This window comes from Physella acuta, unplaced genomic scaffold, assembly GCF_028476545.2.
Source record: "Physella acuta isolate Inbredline_101_S28 unplaced genomic scaffold, ASM2847654v3 ptg001039l, whole genome shotgun sequence".
Classification (NCBI taxonomy): Eukaryota; Metazoa; Mollusca; class Gastropoda; family Physidae; genus Physella; species Physella acuta.
Genome location: NW_026732556.1, coordinates 190573 through 208120, shown reverse-complemented (window position 1 = coordinate 208120; position 17548 = coordinate 190573). Strand labels below are relative to the sequence as shown.

The window sequence follows — 17548 nt, the reverse complement described above, 5'->3', positions numbered from 1 at the left end:
GTATGGCTGTATGGCTGTACATCTTGTACTAAGGTAATGTATGGCTGTACATCTGGTACTAAAGTGATGTATGGCTGTACATCTTTACTAATGTAATTTATGGCTGTACATCTTGTACTAGTGTAATGTATGGCTGTATGGCTGTACATCTTGTACTCATGTAATGTATGGCTGTATGTACAAGCCTTTGTATCAAGACACGCGTCTCTCAAATTTGTTACGGATCAATCGGGGTTCTGCCATCCGGTCCCTATTGATTCTGTGATTTCTAGTAAAATCCACAGCTTGGTACGCCCTGCTTTGGTCACGTGATAGGGTCATTTCTTTTTTTTTCTTCGACCACCCCGCCCGACTAACCAACAAGGAGATAACTCCGTTACATTTCCAGAGAGATTACTCAGGTCAACTAACTTAAGGATGACCCCGACATGTTAACAGGGCGATAACCCCGACTTACTTACTGGCAGATTAACATAAAGATAACCCCGACAGATTAACTACCTTGACGATATCTCCGCCAGAATATCAACAAAATCACATGTTGAACTGATCAAGGGCGCAAGGTTTTAGTTTAAAAGTCAAACGTGATTTTGAAAATCAACACTTTAGCTAGTTAAAGGTAGATCTTCGAGTAGTAAACTTTATTTATATGCATTTGTGGTATCAGTTTTATGTAGTTTAAAGCACGCTGACTGCAATGTTTGACACTATTAAGTGTGTTTTACACCTACAACACAGCAACAAGTTACTATCAAGTGTGTTTTACACCTACAACACAGCAACACGTTCCTATCAAGTGTGTTTTACACCTACAACACAGCAACAAGTTCCTATCAAGTGTGTTTTACACCTACAACACAGCAACAAGTTCCAGGAACTTGTCCTGGAGATAAAGACTTCCTGATGCTTGTTGAAAAAAAAGTTATAATCAGCTCAACGTGGTACAACAAGGGACGTAAGCTGTGGTAAGAGGATTAGTCTTAAGTAGTCAAATTTCTAAACACTTCCGATGACTTTAGGTAAGAAATTATTGGGGGAAAAACGTTATAACATCACGGCACCAACATGTCAAAACGTTATAACATCACGGCACCAACATGTCGTCTCTTGTTTGTTTCATATAATTTCACTAACAGACCATCAAACTATTGTATGTCTAGCTGTGTGTATTTGTTTCGTATAGTTTCACTAACAGACCATCAAACTATTGTGTGTCTAGCTGTGTGTATTTGTTTCGTATAGTTTCACTAACAGACCATCAAACTATGGTGTGTCTAGCTGTGTGTATTTGTTTCGTATAGTTTCACTAACAGACCATCAAACTATTGTATGTCTAGCTGTGTGTATTTGTTTCGTATAGTTTCACTAACAGACCATCAAACTATTGTGTGTCTAGCTGTGTGTATTTGTTTCGTATAGTTTCACTAACAGACTATCAAACTATGGTGTGTCTAGCTGTGTGTATTTGTTTCGTATAGTTTCACTAACAGACCATCAAACTATGGTGTGTCTAGCTGTGTGTATTTGTTTCGTATAGTTTCACTAACAGACCATCAAACTATGGTGTGTCTAGCTGTGTGTATTTGTTTCGTATAGTTTCACTAACAGACTATCAAACTATGGTATGTCTAGCTGTGTGTATTTGTTTCGTATAGTTTCACTAACAGACCATCAAACTATTGTATGTCTAGCTGTGTGTATTTGTTTCGTATAGTTTCACTAACAGACCATCAAACTATGGTGTGTCTAGCTGGATGTATTTGTTTCGTATAGTTTCACTAACAGACCATCAAACTATGGTGTGTCTAGCTGTGTGTATTTGTTTCGTATAGTTTCACTAACAGACCATCAAACTATGGTGTGTCTAGCTGTGTGTATTTGTTTCGTATAGTTTCACTAACAGACCATCAAACTATTGTATGTCTAGCTGTGTGTATTTGTTTCGTATAGTTTCACTAACAGACCATCAAACTATGGTGTGTCTAGCTGGATATATTTGAGTTGAACCATCGTCGTACTTAAACAAAAGTATTTGTAATGTAAAAGAAAAAAACTTGGTTTTGAACTACCTTTCTCTCTTTATATTTGCTAGTATTCTTGTGGCTAAAATACGGTTATTTGTGGTTTGTAAGCGGGATCCCTGTGGTTTGTAAGCGGGATCCCTGTTGATATCTACAGCTCTCGAGACATTTATTTACGTAGCTCGTAAGCCCAAAAAAATCAAGTCACATAACTGCCAATCTGGGATCCCAAGACATAAAAAGAACAAGTTGTCTCCCCTACAAAAAACATTAATGCAATAACACATCCCGAGTAATTGCCCTTTTCACGTCTTGTCAATGACAGAAATCTTCGCGCTTGATACGATCTCAGCCGCTGATGCCTTCAACCAATCAATGAGCGATAAGCCCGTCACGTGACCTTATTGTGGCTTTATTTGGTCACACTAATTCACAGTCTATTAGTTTGTATACAAGAAGGCGTGACGGTAGACTGTTTAAAGTTGTGACGGTAGACTGTGTTTAAAGTTGTGACAGTATACTGTGTTTAAAGTTGTGACAGTAGACTGTTTAAAGTTGTGACAGTAGACTGTTTAAAGTTGTGACAGTAGACTGTTTAAAGTTGGGACGGTAGACTGTGTTTAAAGTTGTGACAGTATACTGTGTTTAAAGTTGTGACAGTAGACTGTTTAAAGTTGTGACAGTAGACTGTTTAAAGTTGTGACAGTAGACTGTTTAAAGTTGTGACGGTAGACTGTGTTTAAAGTTGTGACAGTATACTGTGTTTAAAGTTGTGACAGTAGACTGTGTTTACCTACAAATGTAACAGTAGACTGTGTTTAAAGTTGTGACGGTAGACTGTGTTTAAAGTTGTGACAGTAGACTGTGTTTAAAGTTGTGACAGTAGACTGTGTTTACCTACAAATGTAACAGTAGACTGTGTTTAAAGTTGTGACGGTAGACTGTGTTTACCTACAAATGTAACAGTAGACTGTGTTTAAAGTTGTGACGGTAGACTGTGTTTACCTACAAATGTAACAGTAGACTGTGTTTAAAGTTGTGACGGTAGACTGTGTTTAAAGTTGTGACAGTAGACTGTGTTTAAAGTTGTGACAGTAGACTGTGTTTACCTACAAATGTAACAGTAGACTGTGTTTAAAGTTGTGACGGTAGACTGTGTTTAAAGTTGTGACAGTAGACTGTGTTTACCTACAAATGTAACAGTAGACTGTGTTTAAAGTTGTGACGGTAGACTGTGTTTACCTACAAATGTAACAGTAGACTGTGTTTAAAGTTGTGACGGTAGACTGTGTTTAAAGTTGTGACAGTAGACTGTGTTTAAAGTTGTGACAGTAGACTGTGTTTACCTACAAATGTAACAGTAGACTGTGTTTAAAGTTGTGACGGTAGACTGTGTTTAAAGTTGTGACAGTAGACTGTGTTTACCTACAAATGTAACAGTAGACTGTGTTTAAAGTTGTGACGGTAGACTGTGTTTAAAGTTGTGACAGTAGACTGTGTTTACCTACAAATGTAACAGTAGACTGTGTTTAAAGTTGTGACGGTAGACTGTGTTTAAAGTTGTGACAGTAGACTGTGTTTACCTACAAATGTAACAGTAGACTGTGTTTAAAGTTGTGACGGTAGACTGTGTTTAAAGTTGTGACAGTAGACTGTGTTTACCTACAAATGTAACAGTAGACTGTGTTTAAAGTTGTGACGGTAGACTGTGTTTACCAACATATGTCTGACTTTTGTAACCATCAAATCAAAATCAAGTTAGGCACTGGAAATTGAAATCTACTCATTATTATTACTAAATTAAGTATATTTTATAATTAGCTTAATTAAAAAAAACTCATCAAACCAATTCAGGCTCAACACGAAACACTGTCAAGTAGTCTAGTAAATTAGTTAATGAATGACAACATCAAATTGCCTGCAGTGCCTAGAGTACTTGTGTGATGTACAAATGTGTGTCTCAACAATACGGTGGTCAAATATCAAACACCACTGTTTATGATAGGGGTAGACTCGGGCAAGTAAACATGAGTTGTGGGGGGTGAGGAATAAACGTGTGTAGAGAGATTAGGGTGAGAGCTAAGGGTTAAGTTAGGGTGACACATACATGTCAAAGGTTACCCGAGTGTAAGGTGGATTTGGGGTGAGACAGGAGTAGTATGGTGAGACATACAGCGTAGGCCTATGTTAGAAGGTAACATAGAAGGTAATTTAAAGGTAATTTAGAAGGTAACGTAGAAGGTAATATAGAAGGTAACATAGAAAGTAATATAGAAGGTAAGATATAGACGCTTATAACGACCCACGCACATTGCTTATCAAATTAATCCATAAATGCACTAGAGGGGGGGGGGGGACTCGTGGGGATGATTTAGCTCACATCTGACTATAAAGTACTAGCATAAGTTTCTTTAGTAAATTATCAAATAGACTACTCAATGTTTTCTCCATATTCTCAGTCCACTACTTCCTCTGGTCACTGTCTCAGTCTACTACTTCCTCTGGTCACTGTCTCAGTCTACTACTTCCTCTGGTCACTGTGATTGTTTTCTCTTTCTCTTCTGGAACTCACTTGACTCTCCCCCTCTGTCTCATTGTTATCTTTCTCCCGATTGTCTCTCTTTGTGCCCATCTCCTTCTCTCTCTCTCTCTCTCTCTCTCTCTCTCTCTCTCTCTCTCTCTCTCTCTCTCTCTCTCTCTCTCTCTCTCTCTCTCTATTTCTCTCTTTCACACACATACTCTCTTTCTATCTCTCTCCGACGAACAAACTAGACCTCCATTAAAAAGAGAAATGTCGCAGACAAAAACCGGCCAGAAAAACTTGGTTCATTTCTTCTAATTCCCCAGTTCTCGGCCCATTAACAGATTCTCGATGTGCTCATTACGTTAATTATAATCAAACCACAACGTTATTAACAAAATAATTGTGTTATTATGAAAACTAAAGTGAATACAGGTAAATTACGGAATAAAAATTGAATAAAAGACCTAAAAAGAATCGGATATTAAGGCTAGTGACGTTGTATTGTTAAATATGAAGAATATTTTTTATATGGACTCCAATATTATTGTGTTTTTTATATGGACTGTGATATTATTGTGTTTTTTATATGGACTGTGATATTATTGTATTGTCTGATACGGATGTGAGTGTTGGTGAACTCAGTTGTAAAAAGTGTAACTACAGAACTCGTTGATTTTACTTGATGGAAAGGGAAGCGACTGTGTATTCATTAAAAAAATAGTTTTAACCCCAGTTACATACCCTGGTTATAAAATGTTCTAAAATCAATCAATTAAACCAAATAATGTGCTAAGTGTGTACTATCGTCTGTCAGTTAATTAGGTTTGTCCTACCAGCAACAATCTGAAACAAGGTCCACATGACTCGGCGATACAAAGTGTATCAAGTGTAACATTTAAATGAATCTCCGTGACTAGAGAAGTGACGTCAAATGATGAAGTGACAAGGAGCAGTTAGTACGCTAATTAGACACTCTAATGTGGCTCGCGACTTGGTTCTGACATCACCAGGCTAATTATAGAACAAGATGACAGTCTCTGTATGGAAGACGGACGGGAGAAAGGGAAGGAACTGGCACGACAATTTATAATCAGAGTTTTCTATTCATATTGGTGGCAGAGAATAATTTTAAAGAGGAAAGGAGTTGTCTGCCCTTTACAAAAGAATAGAGACAGTTTTAAATACAGACAATGATACTGTGATATAAAGCACTTACAGCCGTCAATGTTATAGTAAAATAAAAGCAATAATCAAATACGATATTTGGTAGAAATGTACAGGTCATGATACTGATCTAATAAGTGATAAGGGGTAGTGGGGAATATAAGAATGTCAGTAGAAGATAGATATGAGGGTTATAAGGGGAAGTATAAGGGTGTTATGGGCTAAATAGGGGCGGTTATACGGTGAGGTATAGGGGTGTTTTAATGGAAATATAGGGGAGGGGTAATGTAAAGGGGTGTTTAAGTGGTATTAAAAAGGACGTTTAGATTTAACTTAGGGATAAATTATCAAGGTAATATGAAGGCTGAGTGTTTATAAGGTGAGGATTTTCATGGCAAGAAAACACTAGAGAGAATTTTTTTTTTTAAATAAAAACATTGAAGACAAGGGGAAAAAACACTCTGGAAAGAAAGAAGATAGGTGGCAGCACTTGACAGCACGTGCATGTCAGACCACGTGACACTGAAACTTACCTGACGTCGTGGCTTCTACAAGGTCGACGATAGTTGAAAAATCGTCCTCCATCTTGTCCTTGTGCTTGTGCTTGTCCCCTTTCCTCTTGTCTGGGCTGTGTTTGGTGCGAGACAGTCGGATGCTGCCTGTGTTACCTGGTCAGATGGGGGTCAAGGTTAGATGGGGGTCAAGGTTAGTTCAGTGTGAGACAGTCGGATGCTGCCTGTGTTACCTGGTCAGATGGGGGTCAAGGTTAGATGGGGGTCAAGGTTAGTTCAGTGTGAGACAGTCGGATGCTGCCCGTGTTACCTGGTCAGATGGGGGTCAAGGTTAGATGGGGGTCAAGGTTAGTTCAGTGTGAGACAGTCGGATGCTGCCTGTGTTACCTGGTCAGATGGGGGTCAAGGTTAGATGGGGGTCAAGGTTAGTTCAGTGTGAGACAGTCGGATGCTGCCCGTGTTACCTGGTCAGATGGGGGTCAAGGTTAGATGAGGTCAAGGTTAGATGGGGGTCAAGGTTAGTTCAGTGTGAGACAGTCGGATGCTGCCCATGTTACCTGTTCAAATAGGGTTACGTTTCGTTCATGTGGAGTGGTGGGGGTTGGGATATAGAATGTGGAGGGGTGTTTAAGAATATCTTGTTTTTATGAGACGTATATGTTATCGTAATGAAAGGATGAAATTCAAACGAATTGAGTTATGAGTGCTGCTACTTCTCAACAGAATTTTATCCATAACAATTCTTAAAACTCAGAAATATTCCATACTTTTCTTTCACAATTTATTTGGTAAATAAAAATTAATAATTTAAACCCCTAGTATAAATAAAACTGACACAATCAATACGGAACGATGTTAAAATTTGCTCTACTGGGCCTACACAAAGGATTGAATGGTAGCAGGAAGCGGATGCGTGCTAACAAAAACAGACAAAACAACAATTAAACCACGCATAAAACAAATAATTAATTTTTTTTCAAATTTCATCCACTGAGTTTGAAGAGAAAATCCCTATCATAATTGTTAACATGTTGTTTTTTCCCACTGTTCATATTGGCCGCAAAAAAATAGGCCTAATTCATTTAAAGCTGAAAAAAGTTGAGAAATGTAAATCTGTAAGAAAAATGTTGTAAACAAGAACTTACATTTCAAATGACGCCGAGTTCTGTTGACAGGTTTTAGCATTCGAGATGGGAACTCCATTGTTAATGGCTGGTTTCTTTAAGGGATTTTTTTTGTGTTGAGTTTTAAAGTTTCAATCACTTGGACACGGTAATGTTGATAAAATTAATTAATTGTTGGCACACACTACGTTATTGTGTTGAGTTTTAAAGTTCCAATCACTTGGTCACGGTAATGTTGATAAAATTAATTAACTGTCGGCACACACTACGTTATTGTGTTGAGTTTTAAAGTTTCAATCACTTGGACACGGTAATGTTGATAAAATTAATTAATTGTTGGCACACACTATCCTTGTCTCTGAAACAATGTTGATGTTGTCTGGTGGTGTTAAGTAACAGGACGTCGTATATTTGTCCGACTTAATATTGTCCGAAATGACGATCACTGGAAAGGCCGATGGGGGAAGGGCAAGCGTTCAAACCACCGTTTGCCGGCAATAATCGTAGACCCTACCAGTACTGCAAGTGATTTGAGTAAGATAAAGACATACATTCTAGAGGTAACTCATTACAAAAAGATTAAGTGAGTGATAGATCAGAGAGATAATGTTTTATACAGTTGGCTAGTGCTGGATTACTGAATTAGATGAAACTTTATTGACGAGAGCAATACATTAGAAGAACACTACTAAAAGATAAAAAAGACAAATAAAAATTCCATACATTTGTGCAAATGGAAAAAAATAAAGCGTGAGTGATCTCCCCTAAACTTATATAACACTTCAGGGGACGGCAATTCAGGACATAGATATGATTTCTTAAACTTTTATAAAAAAAATTCATAAAAAAACGTTTTAATAACAAGCTTTTATGTACTAACGCACAAAAAGTAGAAAATAAATTATAGACTAGTATTTAAATAACTATAAAGAAAAGCGTGGGTCACTTTAGTATCTATTGGATACCTTTACTAATGTTTAGGAAGAGACCCACGCTTTTCTTTATAGTTATTTAAATAGTAGTGTATAATTTATTTTCTACTTTTTAATGCATTAGTGCACAAAAGCTTGTTATTAAAACGTTTTTAAAAAAAAGTTTTTAGTACTTTACATGTTCTATTTACAATAGAGTTTCATGACTAAAAACCATTGCGCGCCTATTGAACGTGAAGACGCGCTATTGAACGTGATGACGCGTGTGGTCTGGCTTGATAGAAATGCCTACTAATTCGGTCCACATTTTAATTAATTCATAAAAAATTAATTAGGCGACCATTTAAGTCAAATTTAATGTCACGATGCATTGTCTTCATGTCTTGACCCACGTTCCAACGACGAACCGTATCTGTCAAGTAGAAGTGCCTGCATTTTCGCACCGGCGTTTCGATCTAGACTGACGACTGACGACTGACGACTGACGACTGACGACAGAGGAAGTGAGTTTATTAAAAGCTTGTAAAAATCGAAATATAATCTCGTAGAAAAAAGAATTGTGCACCAAGTGAACGCCAAACAATCTGTGTATAATAGTGCGGAATATTATTTGTACTTTATAAATTCACATGCGTTTTTTGAGAAATCGGAAATAGCGTAAATCAATACTTACGGTCAACTGAAATTTTGACAGCTGGCAGAGAATTAAATCGTTTACTTAAATTTAAAAAGTCATTTATCCATCTGAAATAGTACTCAAGTTATAGGCTTTTGAAAATTTGAAAGCAGAAAAAGTTTCACTTTCGGTTATCGGAAATCGCTGAAAAGTTGTTACAGAACTACAAATTAGATAAAATACTCAAATGTGAAATTTCAGCAACCTAGCTGTAACGGTACTAAAGTTATCGTGTTCACAGACACACATACACACACATACACACACACATACATACATACACACAAAGACAGACATACAGGCAAGATTGCAAAACTATGTTTTCCCGACTCATGGAGGTGTAAAACGCTAGATTAGCAAAAATCTCGTGTTTTTATTTTTGTTTTTTTTTTCACGATTATAAGACTTTCTCTATACTTTGTTTATATAAGAGAATGTAAAAATGTACAAGTCTACATTAGCAAAGATTGTTAAACAAAGAACGTTTAGATATTACGTACTAAGTCAGCAAACTTGATCGAAATTTGATGACAAAAATTATTATAAACAGTTTGTGTGAAATGTAATTAAAACATTTTAATGGGGGTTTGGTTTTTTTAAGTTTTAATGGAGAAAATAAGATTGCTAGCTTTAAACATAAGTTAAATGAAGAATTTTTAGGCACAGCTATTTTAAAACAAATACATCTGTTGCTATAAAAAGACGGTTCAATTTTACTGTTATAAACATGCTGACGCTATTTTTCCATCTATTGATTTTTTTTAATTGCCGAAAGATGCGTCTTGTTCGATTGGTTTTGCCTAAAATATTTAAAAACATAATTAATTAGACTTAATTAAATTTTAACGTTTTTATTGAAATGAACTAGCTTTTGGACACGCTGATTTTAACAACATTGTTCGACTTCATTGAAATTATATGAGGTATTGTTATATTGTGGAGAGACTGGAGGGAATATAGAGAGGGTTGAGGGAAGAGAGGGTGAGGGAAGAGAGAGAGAGAGAGGGCGGAAGATAGAGAGGATGGAGGGAAGAGAGAGAAAGGGTGGAGGGGAGAGAGAGTGGAGGGAACAGAGAGGGTGGAGGGGAGAGAGAGAGGATGAGGGGAGAGAGAGTGGAGTGAATAGAGAGGTGTGGATTGGGAGAGAGAGGTTGGATGGGAGAGAGAGAGGATGGAGGGGGAGAAAGAGAGGGTGGAGGAGAAGAGAGAGGGTGGAGGGGAGAGAGAGAGAGAGTGGAGTGAATAGAGAGGTGTGGATGGGGAGAGAGAGGTTGGACGGGAGAGAAAGAGGGTGGAGGGGGAGAAAGAGAGGATGGAGGGGAGAGAGAGGGTGGAGGGGAGAGAGAGTGGAGTGAATAGAGAGGTGTAGATGGGGAGAGAGAGTTTGGACGGGAGAGAGAGAGGATGGAGGGGAGAGAGAGAGTGGAGTGAAGAGAGAGGGTGGAGGGGAGAGAGCGGAGAAGAGAGAGAGGGTGGAGGGGGAGTGAGAGTGAGAGGGTGGAGGGGAGAGAGAGTAGAGCAGGAAGTAGAAGGAATGGCAATAAGTGTAAGATTGATAAGACACAAAGATTAGAGGGAGGGAAAGACAGGAAGACAGAGAAATTGAGAAAATATGGAGAGAGAGGGGGGAGGGAGTGAGAGGGGGAGTTAGAGGGGGAGAGAGGGAGTGAGAGGGGGAGAGAGGGATGGAGAAAAGGAGAAGAGAGTAAGAGAGATGAAGAATAGGGAGAGACAGGAGGAGAGAGGGAGAGAGGGGGGGGGGGAGAGAGGGATGGAGAAAAGGAGAAGAGAGCAAGAGAGATGAAGAATAGGGAGAGACAGGAGGAGAGGGAGAGAGAGGGTGAGAGGGTGAGATAGAATAGATGTCCAGTAAATGTATGCAACAGAAGATAAAAAAGCTTGTAGGAATTAAGCGCTCCAGTCTTGTGGAATTCTGGCATTGATTTCTGCTGGTTGCCTAGGTAAACTGTCCAGAGTACGCCGTCTGCTTGCGTGTACTCAGAGAGTGATGACGTAATGCACCCGTTCAATACCCGAGTGCGGGACCAGTGACGATGACGTCACGCGCTAAAATTAAACATTTGGATTCGGTTATTGGGTTTACGATCACAAAAAACTAACGGCTTAATTTAAGTCATGTTCAATTTTTTGCTTCAGCAATCAAGACTTTTAAGTACATTATCGAGCAGAGTATGGAACATGTCAATAATATCACCAGAAGGGAACTTGTTAAGAAGGGAACTTGTTAATATTAGCACGGGTATCAGTAAGGACACAAACAGCTGTCTGCTTCTGTTCAGAATGGGGTTTTAGGAGGGATATATATATATATATATATATATATATATATATATATATATATATATATATATATATATATATATATATATATATATATATGGTTCCATGATAAATAATCTCAGGACAAATGATCTCAGACAAAATATCTGAGACAAAATATTTCTCGGACAAATGATCTCAGGACAAATGATCTCAGGACAAATGATCTCAAGGACAAATGATCTCACGGACAAAAGATACCAGGACAAAATTTATCAGGACAAATGATATCATAGACAAATGATCTTAGACAAAATATCTCAGACAAAATATCTCACAGCGAAATTGTAATAGTACGATGATTTTAGTTGATTTGAACTCATTTTGCACCAAGCAAACAGTAACCAATAGTGCGGAACATAAGTACTTTATAAATTCATATGCGTTCATAAAGTTCGTCTATCTATCAGAAAAAGTACTCAAGTAATAGGGTTTTGAAAACCAGAAAATTTCACTTCCGGTTATGTGATGTTAAAATAGCCTGACAGTAAAAATGTGATATTAAAATAACCTAAAAATAAAAGTGTGATGTTAAAATAGCCTTACAATAAAAATGTGATGTTAAAATAGCGTTACAATAAAAGTGTGATGTTAAAATAGCCTTACAGTAAAAATGTGATATTAAAATAACCTAAAAATAAAAATGTGATATTAAAATAACCTAAAAATAAAAATGTGATGTTAAAATAGCCTTACAATAAAAATGTGATGTTAAAATAGCCTTACAATAAAAATGTGATATTAAAATAACCTAAAAATAAAAATGTGATGTTAAAATAGCCTTACAATAAAAATGTGATGTTAAAATATCCTTACAATAAAAATGTGATGTTAAAATAGCCTTACAATAAAAATGTGCTGTTAAAATAGCCTTAAAATAAAAATAACGACCCTTAGCTGTGCTGGTTGTATTATTTTATTTAGTTTATTCGTTTTAACTCGCAATCATTTAAAAGTTGTAAAGTTTAAAACAAAATTATTAAAATGTTAACTTAATGGTTAAATAATTATCATTGTAGCGACAGCTAGATTGTAAATAATGTTTCCAAATATTTTGGTGTATATCTTTTTTTGTCTGAACTAAATTACTTGTGCGAGTGAGCTGCTTAAAACGAAAATTATTTTTTTTTTTAAAAACTTAAAAATAATAAGCTGAAAGGAACTGAAAAATTTAAAAAATAAAAGAAATTTCGATCTTTTAACTAAAACGGTACTCAGGTCACCGTTTTTTTAGAAATCGGAAATATAATAGTGTTACTTCCGACTATTCGAAACCGCTTAAAAGATGAAACGTACTTACGAATAGGATCTAATTACCGTGTGTGAAATTTCGTCCACTTAGCTTAAACGGTACACAAGTTATCCCGATGACACGCACTCACACACGTTAACACACACGCACTAACACACATGCGCGCAAACAGACACACAAACATTTACACCCAGACAGATAAAGAGGATTGCAAAACTACTTTTTTCAAACTCAGGGAGGTGTGATTGTCTAATGTAGTCATCAAATTATCTTATATAGTCAACAATGTTGTTACATTTGTCTAATATTGTCAACAATCTTGATACAAATATCTAATATAGTCAACATTCTTGTTACCATTGTCTGAGATAATAAATATGTTGTATAATATAGTCAACATTCTTACATTAAACTGAAATAGCAATATAAACAGAAAGTGATATTTCAACGCCAAGGGTAGACAAAGGTACAGAATATAGTCTACCCTTGGCGTTGAAATATCACTTTCTGTTTATATTGCTATTTTAGTTACAACGCCTGCTTCCACCCCCTCTACATGTTTATATTAAACTGTGATTGTGATCTAAAACTAGTACAACACGATGCAATGTTATAAAAAAATTCATATAAACGATTTAAAGGAATTAAATACACAATATAGCGACCCACGTTTTTATTTTTAGTTATTTAAATAGTAGTTCATTATTGTAAAGAAAATAATTTATTTTCTCCTTTTCGGTGCTTTATAACATAAACGCTTGTTTATTAAAACGTTTTATGAATTTTTTTCAGTCCTTACAAATTTGTAATACAAGTAGAGTTGCATGAATAAAAGTTATTGCGCGCGCAATGAAAACGTAAATTGTGCGTATAATAGAGCGATAAATAGTTTTTTACTTTCTCGTATATAGATCTACGAAGTATAGAGAAAGTATTGTAATCGTGCACAAAAATAACATGAAATTTTGACAGTTTTCACCGTTTTACTCCTCAGTCCTTCATTACATCCGGAGTATAGAGGACTTATTTTAATCAGCCAAAAATTATGAATACAAATATATAAACATTTTGGCGTTTTATGCGTAATCGAGTCGTAAAGACTGGAATTTGCAATTCTGTCCGTATTTCTGTGTGTGTGTGTCTGTGTGTAAAGACGATAACTTGAGTACCGTTACAGCTAGGTTGATGAAATTTCATATACAAGTATTTTATCAAAATCGTTGATCCTGATTAACTTTTGAGCGATTTCCAATAACCGGAAGTGGTACTTTTTCTACTTTGAATTTTTAAAAAGACTATAACTTGAGTACTATTTCAGATAGATAAATGAAACTTCACATGTAAGTAAACGATCTAATTCTCTACCTTCTGTCAAATTTTGAGTAATTTCCGTTGCTTGAAAGTACTAATTTACGCTATTTCCGATTTCTCAAAAAACGAATGTAAATTTATAAAGTACTAATAATATTCAGCACTATTATGCACGTTTTATTTGGCGTTCACATGTGTGCAATTCTTTTTTCTACGAGATTTTATTCTATTTAAAAAAAAAATTTAAGTATTTAAAATGGATTAAAATTCATGTCTATATCCCGAGTTCCCATCCCCTGTTTTTTTTATAAAAGAATATTCGAGAAAGTTTAGGGGAGATCGCTCCCGGTTTATTTATTTAAAAAATTAATTAAGCATCTAATTAAGTCAAATTTGTTGACTTAATTGCATTGTCATCGGATCTTGGACGACCCAATTTTTAAACGAATCGGTTCGAAGTGGTCGGAATTTTGGCACGGTAGTTTCGATCCATGACGACAAAAGCATGCCATCTAAAGAATGAGAAAGCTAGTTAAATAAAAGCTTCTAAGAATTGTATACTTTAGTTGTGCCAATCTTCCGTCATGTATCACGAGTTGCGTGTTGATGTTGTAAGTTAACGATCAGTTGTGTGGCAACCTACATTTGTCAGTCACGTATAATATATATATATATATATATATATATATATATATATATATATATATATATATATATATATATATATATATATATATATATATATATATATATATATATATATATATATATATTACACAGCTCAAAATATGCAGCTACGTTGCTCCTTCATTAGTCGTCAGCTAGGTAATTTCAGCTTCAAATCGTCTTAGCTAATTAATTAAAGTGTATTTAACTAAGTAATACATAACACTGATGCACTCATTATATTAATATAGATGCTTCTATTTATAATGACACAATAAGACGGAATCGTTAATTAATCCCGATAATTAATGAAGAGAATATCACATAGCCACTGCCACCGTCACTGACACGCGCGCTATAGAGTTATACACCAATCGGAAGTCGCCGTGGAATTGTGGGTATAGATGGAACCTGCATGTCGACTGTGAGGAAAAAAACGTTTTGTAGACACGTCGTGGGACAGGTAAATGCAGGTGCTATTGATCTGGGTCAGCATCAGCAGGCCACTCACACAGATACCGGCAACATCGTCCTTCTCTAGGACCAGTGCCCGCCGGCCAACCGTGTAAAGCAATCTGCTGTCTGGCTTAGGTAGGGCTGTCTGTCACAGTCCCAACCTTATAGCTGTTTGTCACAGCTCAAACTTTATAGCTGTCAGTCAGACAGTCTCAACCTCATAGCTGTATGTCAGATAGTTGCAACCTTATAGCTGTCTATCAGACAGTCCAAACCTTATAGCTGTCTATCAGACAGTCCCAACCTTATAGCTGTCTATCAGACAGTCCCAACCTTATAGCTGTCTATCAGACAGTCCCAACCTTATAGCTGTCTATCAGACAGTCCCAACCTTATAGCTGTCTATCAGACAGTCCCAACCTTATAGCTCTCTATCAGACAGTCCCAACCTTATAGCTCTCTATCAGACAGTCCCCCACCTTATAGCTCTCTATCAGACAGTCCCCACCTTATAGCTGTCTATCAGACAGTCCCCGCCTCATAGCTGTCTATCAGACAGTTGCAACCATTGATCCAGTAGATTGAGTGATTGATGCGCTTTTTAATTCAACCCAAAATTAGAAAATCATTCTAAAAATATCATTTAATTTTGTTATTTCTGATTATTCCAAGTATAGTTGGGTTTTTATTATTTATTCCGTGGCAAGGGCCGACAATCACATATGCAAGAGTACGTCAGCACTGTAAATAAGGGGAGATCATTACAATAACATTCAGTTGTCCTTAAAGTTTCGTTAAGTGTTTCTATTATTCCCCTTGATAGTGATAGCAAAATGAAGATCTACAATTTCTTAATCGGATATGACGTCACATTTAGTGTGGGGTTTGTTTTTTTTAGTAGACGGACGGTATTTTCCACGGAACAAAAATCGATTCTTCCATCGATTACTCTATATCGAGCTTCCAATCCAAATTAGTACATTCTTTAAAAATTTTAAATGGAAATTTAATTTTTTTTGTTTTAGTCCTTAAGTTTTTCAGAACACTAACCTAGAGTATCGTCCACACCGATTACTCGGGCATGAGAAAATCGAAAGTGTATTGCCCAATACTGAGAAGGTACTAAAGGTGTAATCGGATTCGGTGACGTAGCATGTATGTTGAAATAGCCCAGGTAGTAGAGCGAGGCCTGACCAAACACATGTAGGTTTCACGCCGGCTTGAGCAGATAATGGACTCACACGTCACGTGCTTGACCTACCAATGGCTGCTTAATGGGGTCATGGGTTTCTTCGGTCTGTGTAGATATGTCTACGTGACCAGCCTCAGCTATCTGATGTCGGACTTTCCGGCTACATTTGGAGAGCTGGTGGGTGACTAGGTAACCGGCTGCTGTAGGACTCAGACCGGCTTCTGTAGGGCTCAGACCGGCTTCTGTAGGGCTCAGACCGGCTGCTATAGGACTCAGACCGGCTGCTATAGGACTCAGACCGGCTGCTGTAGGACTCAGACCGGCTTCTGTAGGGCTCAGACCGGCTGCTCTAGGACTCAGACCGGCTGCTATAGGACTCACTACCCCACGCTTTCTCCTCTTAAGTGCATTATTACACAAAAGCTTGTTATTTAAATGTTTTATGCACTTTTTTAAGTAATTTAATTTTTTTAATACAATAGAGTTGCATGACTAAAAATCAATGAACATGATAACGCGCGTATAATAGTAAGGAAAGAGTAGTAGACTACAGACTGAGGACAGACAGACTGACGACAGACAGACTGACGACAGACAGACTGACGACAGACAGACTGAAGACAGACTAACGTCAGACAAACTGACGATAGATAGAGGAAGCAAGTTAAATAAAAGCTTGTAAATACGTCACAGTTTGTGCAAATTGCTAGAACATGCAGATGTTTGAGATAATAGTAATACAGCCATTGTAAGGTTTATGTGTCAGGGATTATGAGATAATTGTAAAGTATATGTGTCAGGAATTCGAAAATAGAAGACTCAGCGAAGCCAATCTTGAGTTCAAATGATAAATGGAAGATATGATTTGTGTATCGTTGCAACTAGGCTGTTGGAAATGTTTGTTACATTTTTTGTTGGACTCTGTCTCGTTAAATATTTGTAAATAAATGCTATGTAACTAATAAAAGTGATTACGATGATTAGTATTTTTTTTTTAAATCTATAAAAAGGAAAGTAACCGAGGCTGAAAATATGAGACTAGGAAAAAGACAGAATAATTGCAGTTGCTTCCCTTGTAAAAGTCTAGAAAACTTGATATCTACTTACCTTTACTTTCTACTTTTCTCATTTTGATCAAAAGTTTTTTCTTGGTTTTCTCGTTGTTGTCGTTGAGCGAAATGACGTCAGTCTGTATGAGGATATCTCGCGTGTCCCCGGGGTCACCGTCGGGTTCATCACGTGACTTGACCGTCTTAAAGACGAACTGGGTCCGCTCGTCCTCAGACGTGATCCGGATGGTCCGGTCCGGTGACGTCGGTTTGGGCGGGGCTGGGGCGGATGGTTTGGGCAGATGGTGATGATGGTAGTGGTGGTGCTG

At 36.9% G+C, this 17548-nt stretch overlaps 1 protein-coding gene across 1 annotated transcript in view; it reads right to left on the bottom strand.

The window, feature by feature from the left end:
* Positions 1–7122, bottom strand: part of LOC131954910 (dual specificity calcium/calmodulin-dependent 3',5'-cyclic nucleotide phosphodiesterase 1A) — a 294315-nt gene extending 287193 nt beyond the window's left edge. Inside the window, exons 1-2 of the mRNA XM_059318754.1 lie at positions 7057–7122; positions 6243–6377 (exon numbers count right to left, since the gene is read on the bottom strand). Coding sequence (XP_059174737.1) covers positions 6243–6294 — 52 coding nt within the window. The 5' untranslated portion in view covers positions 6295–6377; positions 7057–7122. The remainder of the gene's footprint in view (positions 1–6242; positions 6378–7056) is intronic.
* Between the last annotated feature and the right edge of the window lie 10426 nt (positions 7123–17548).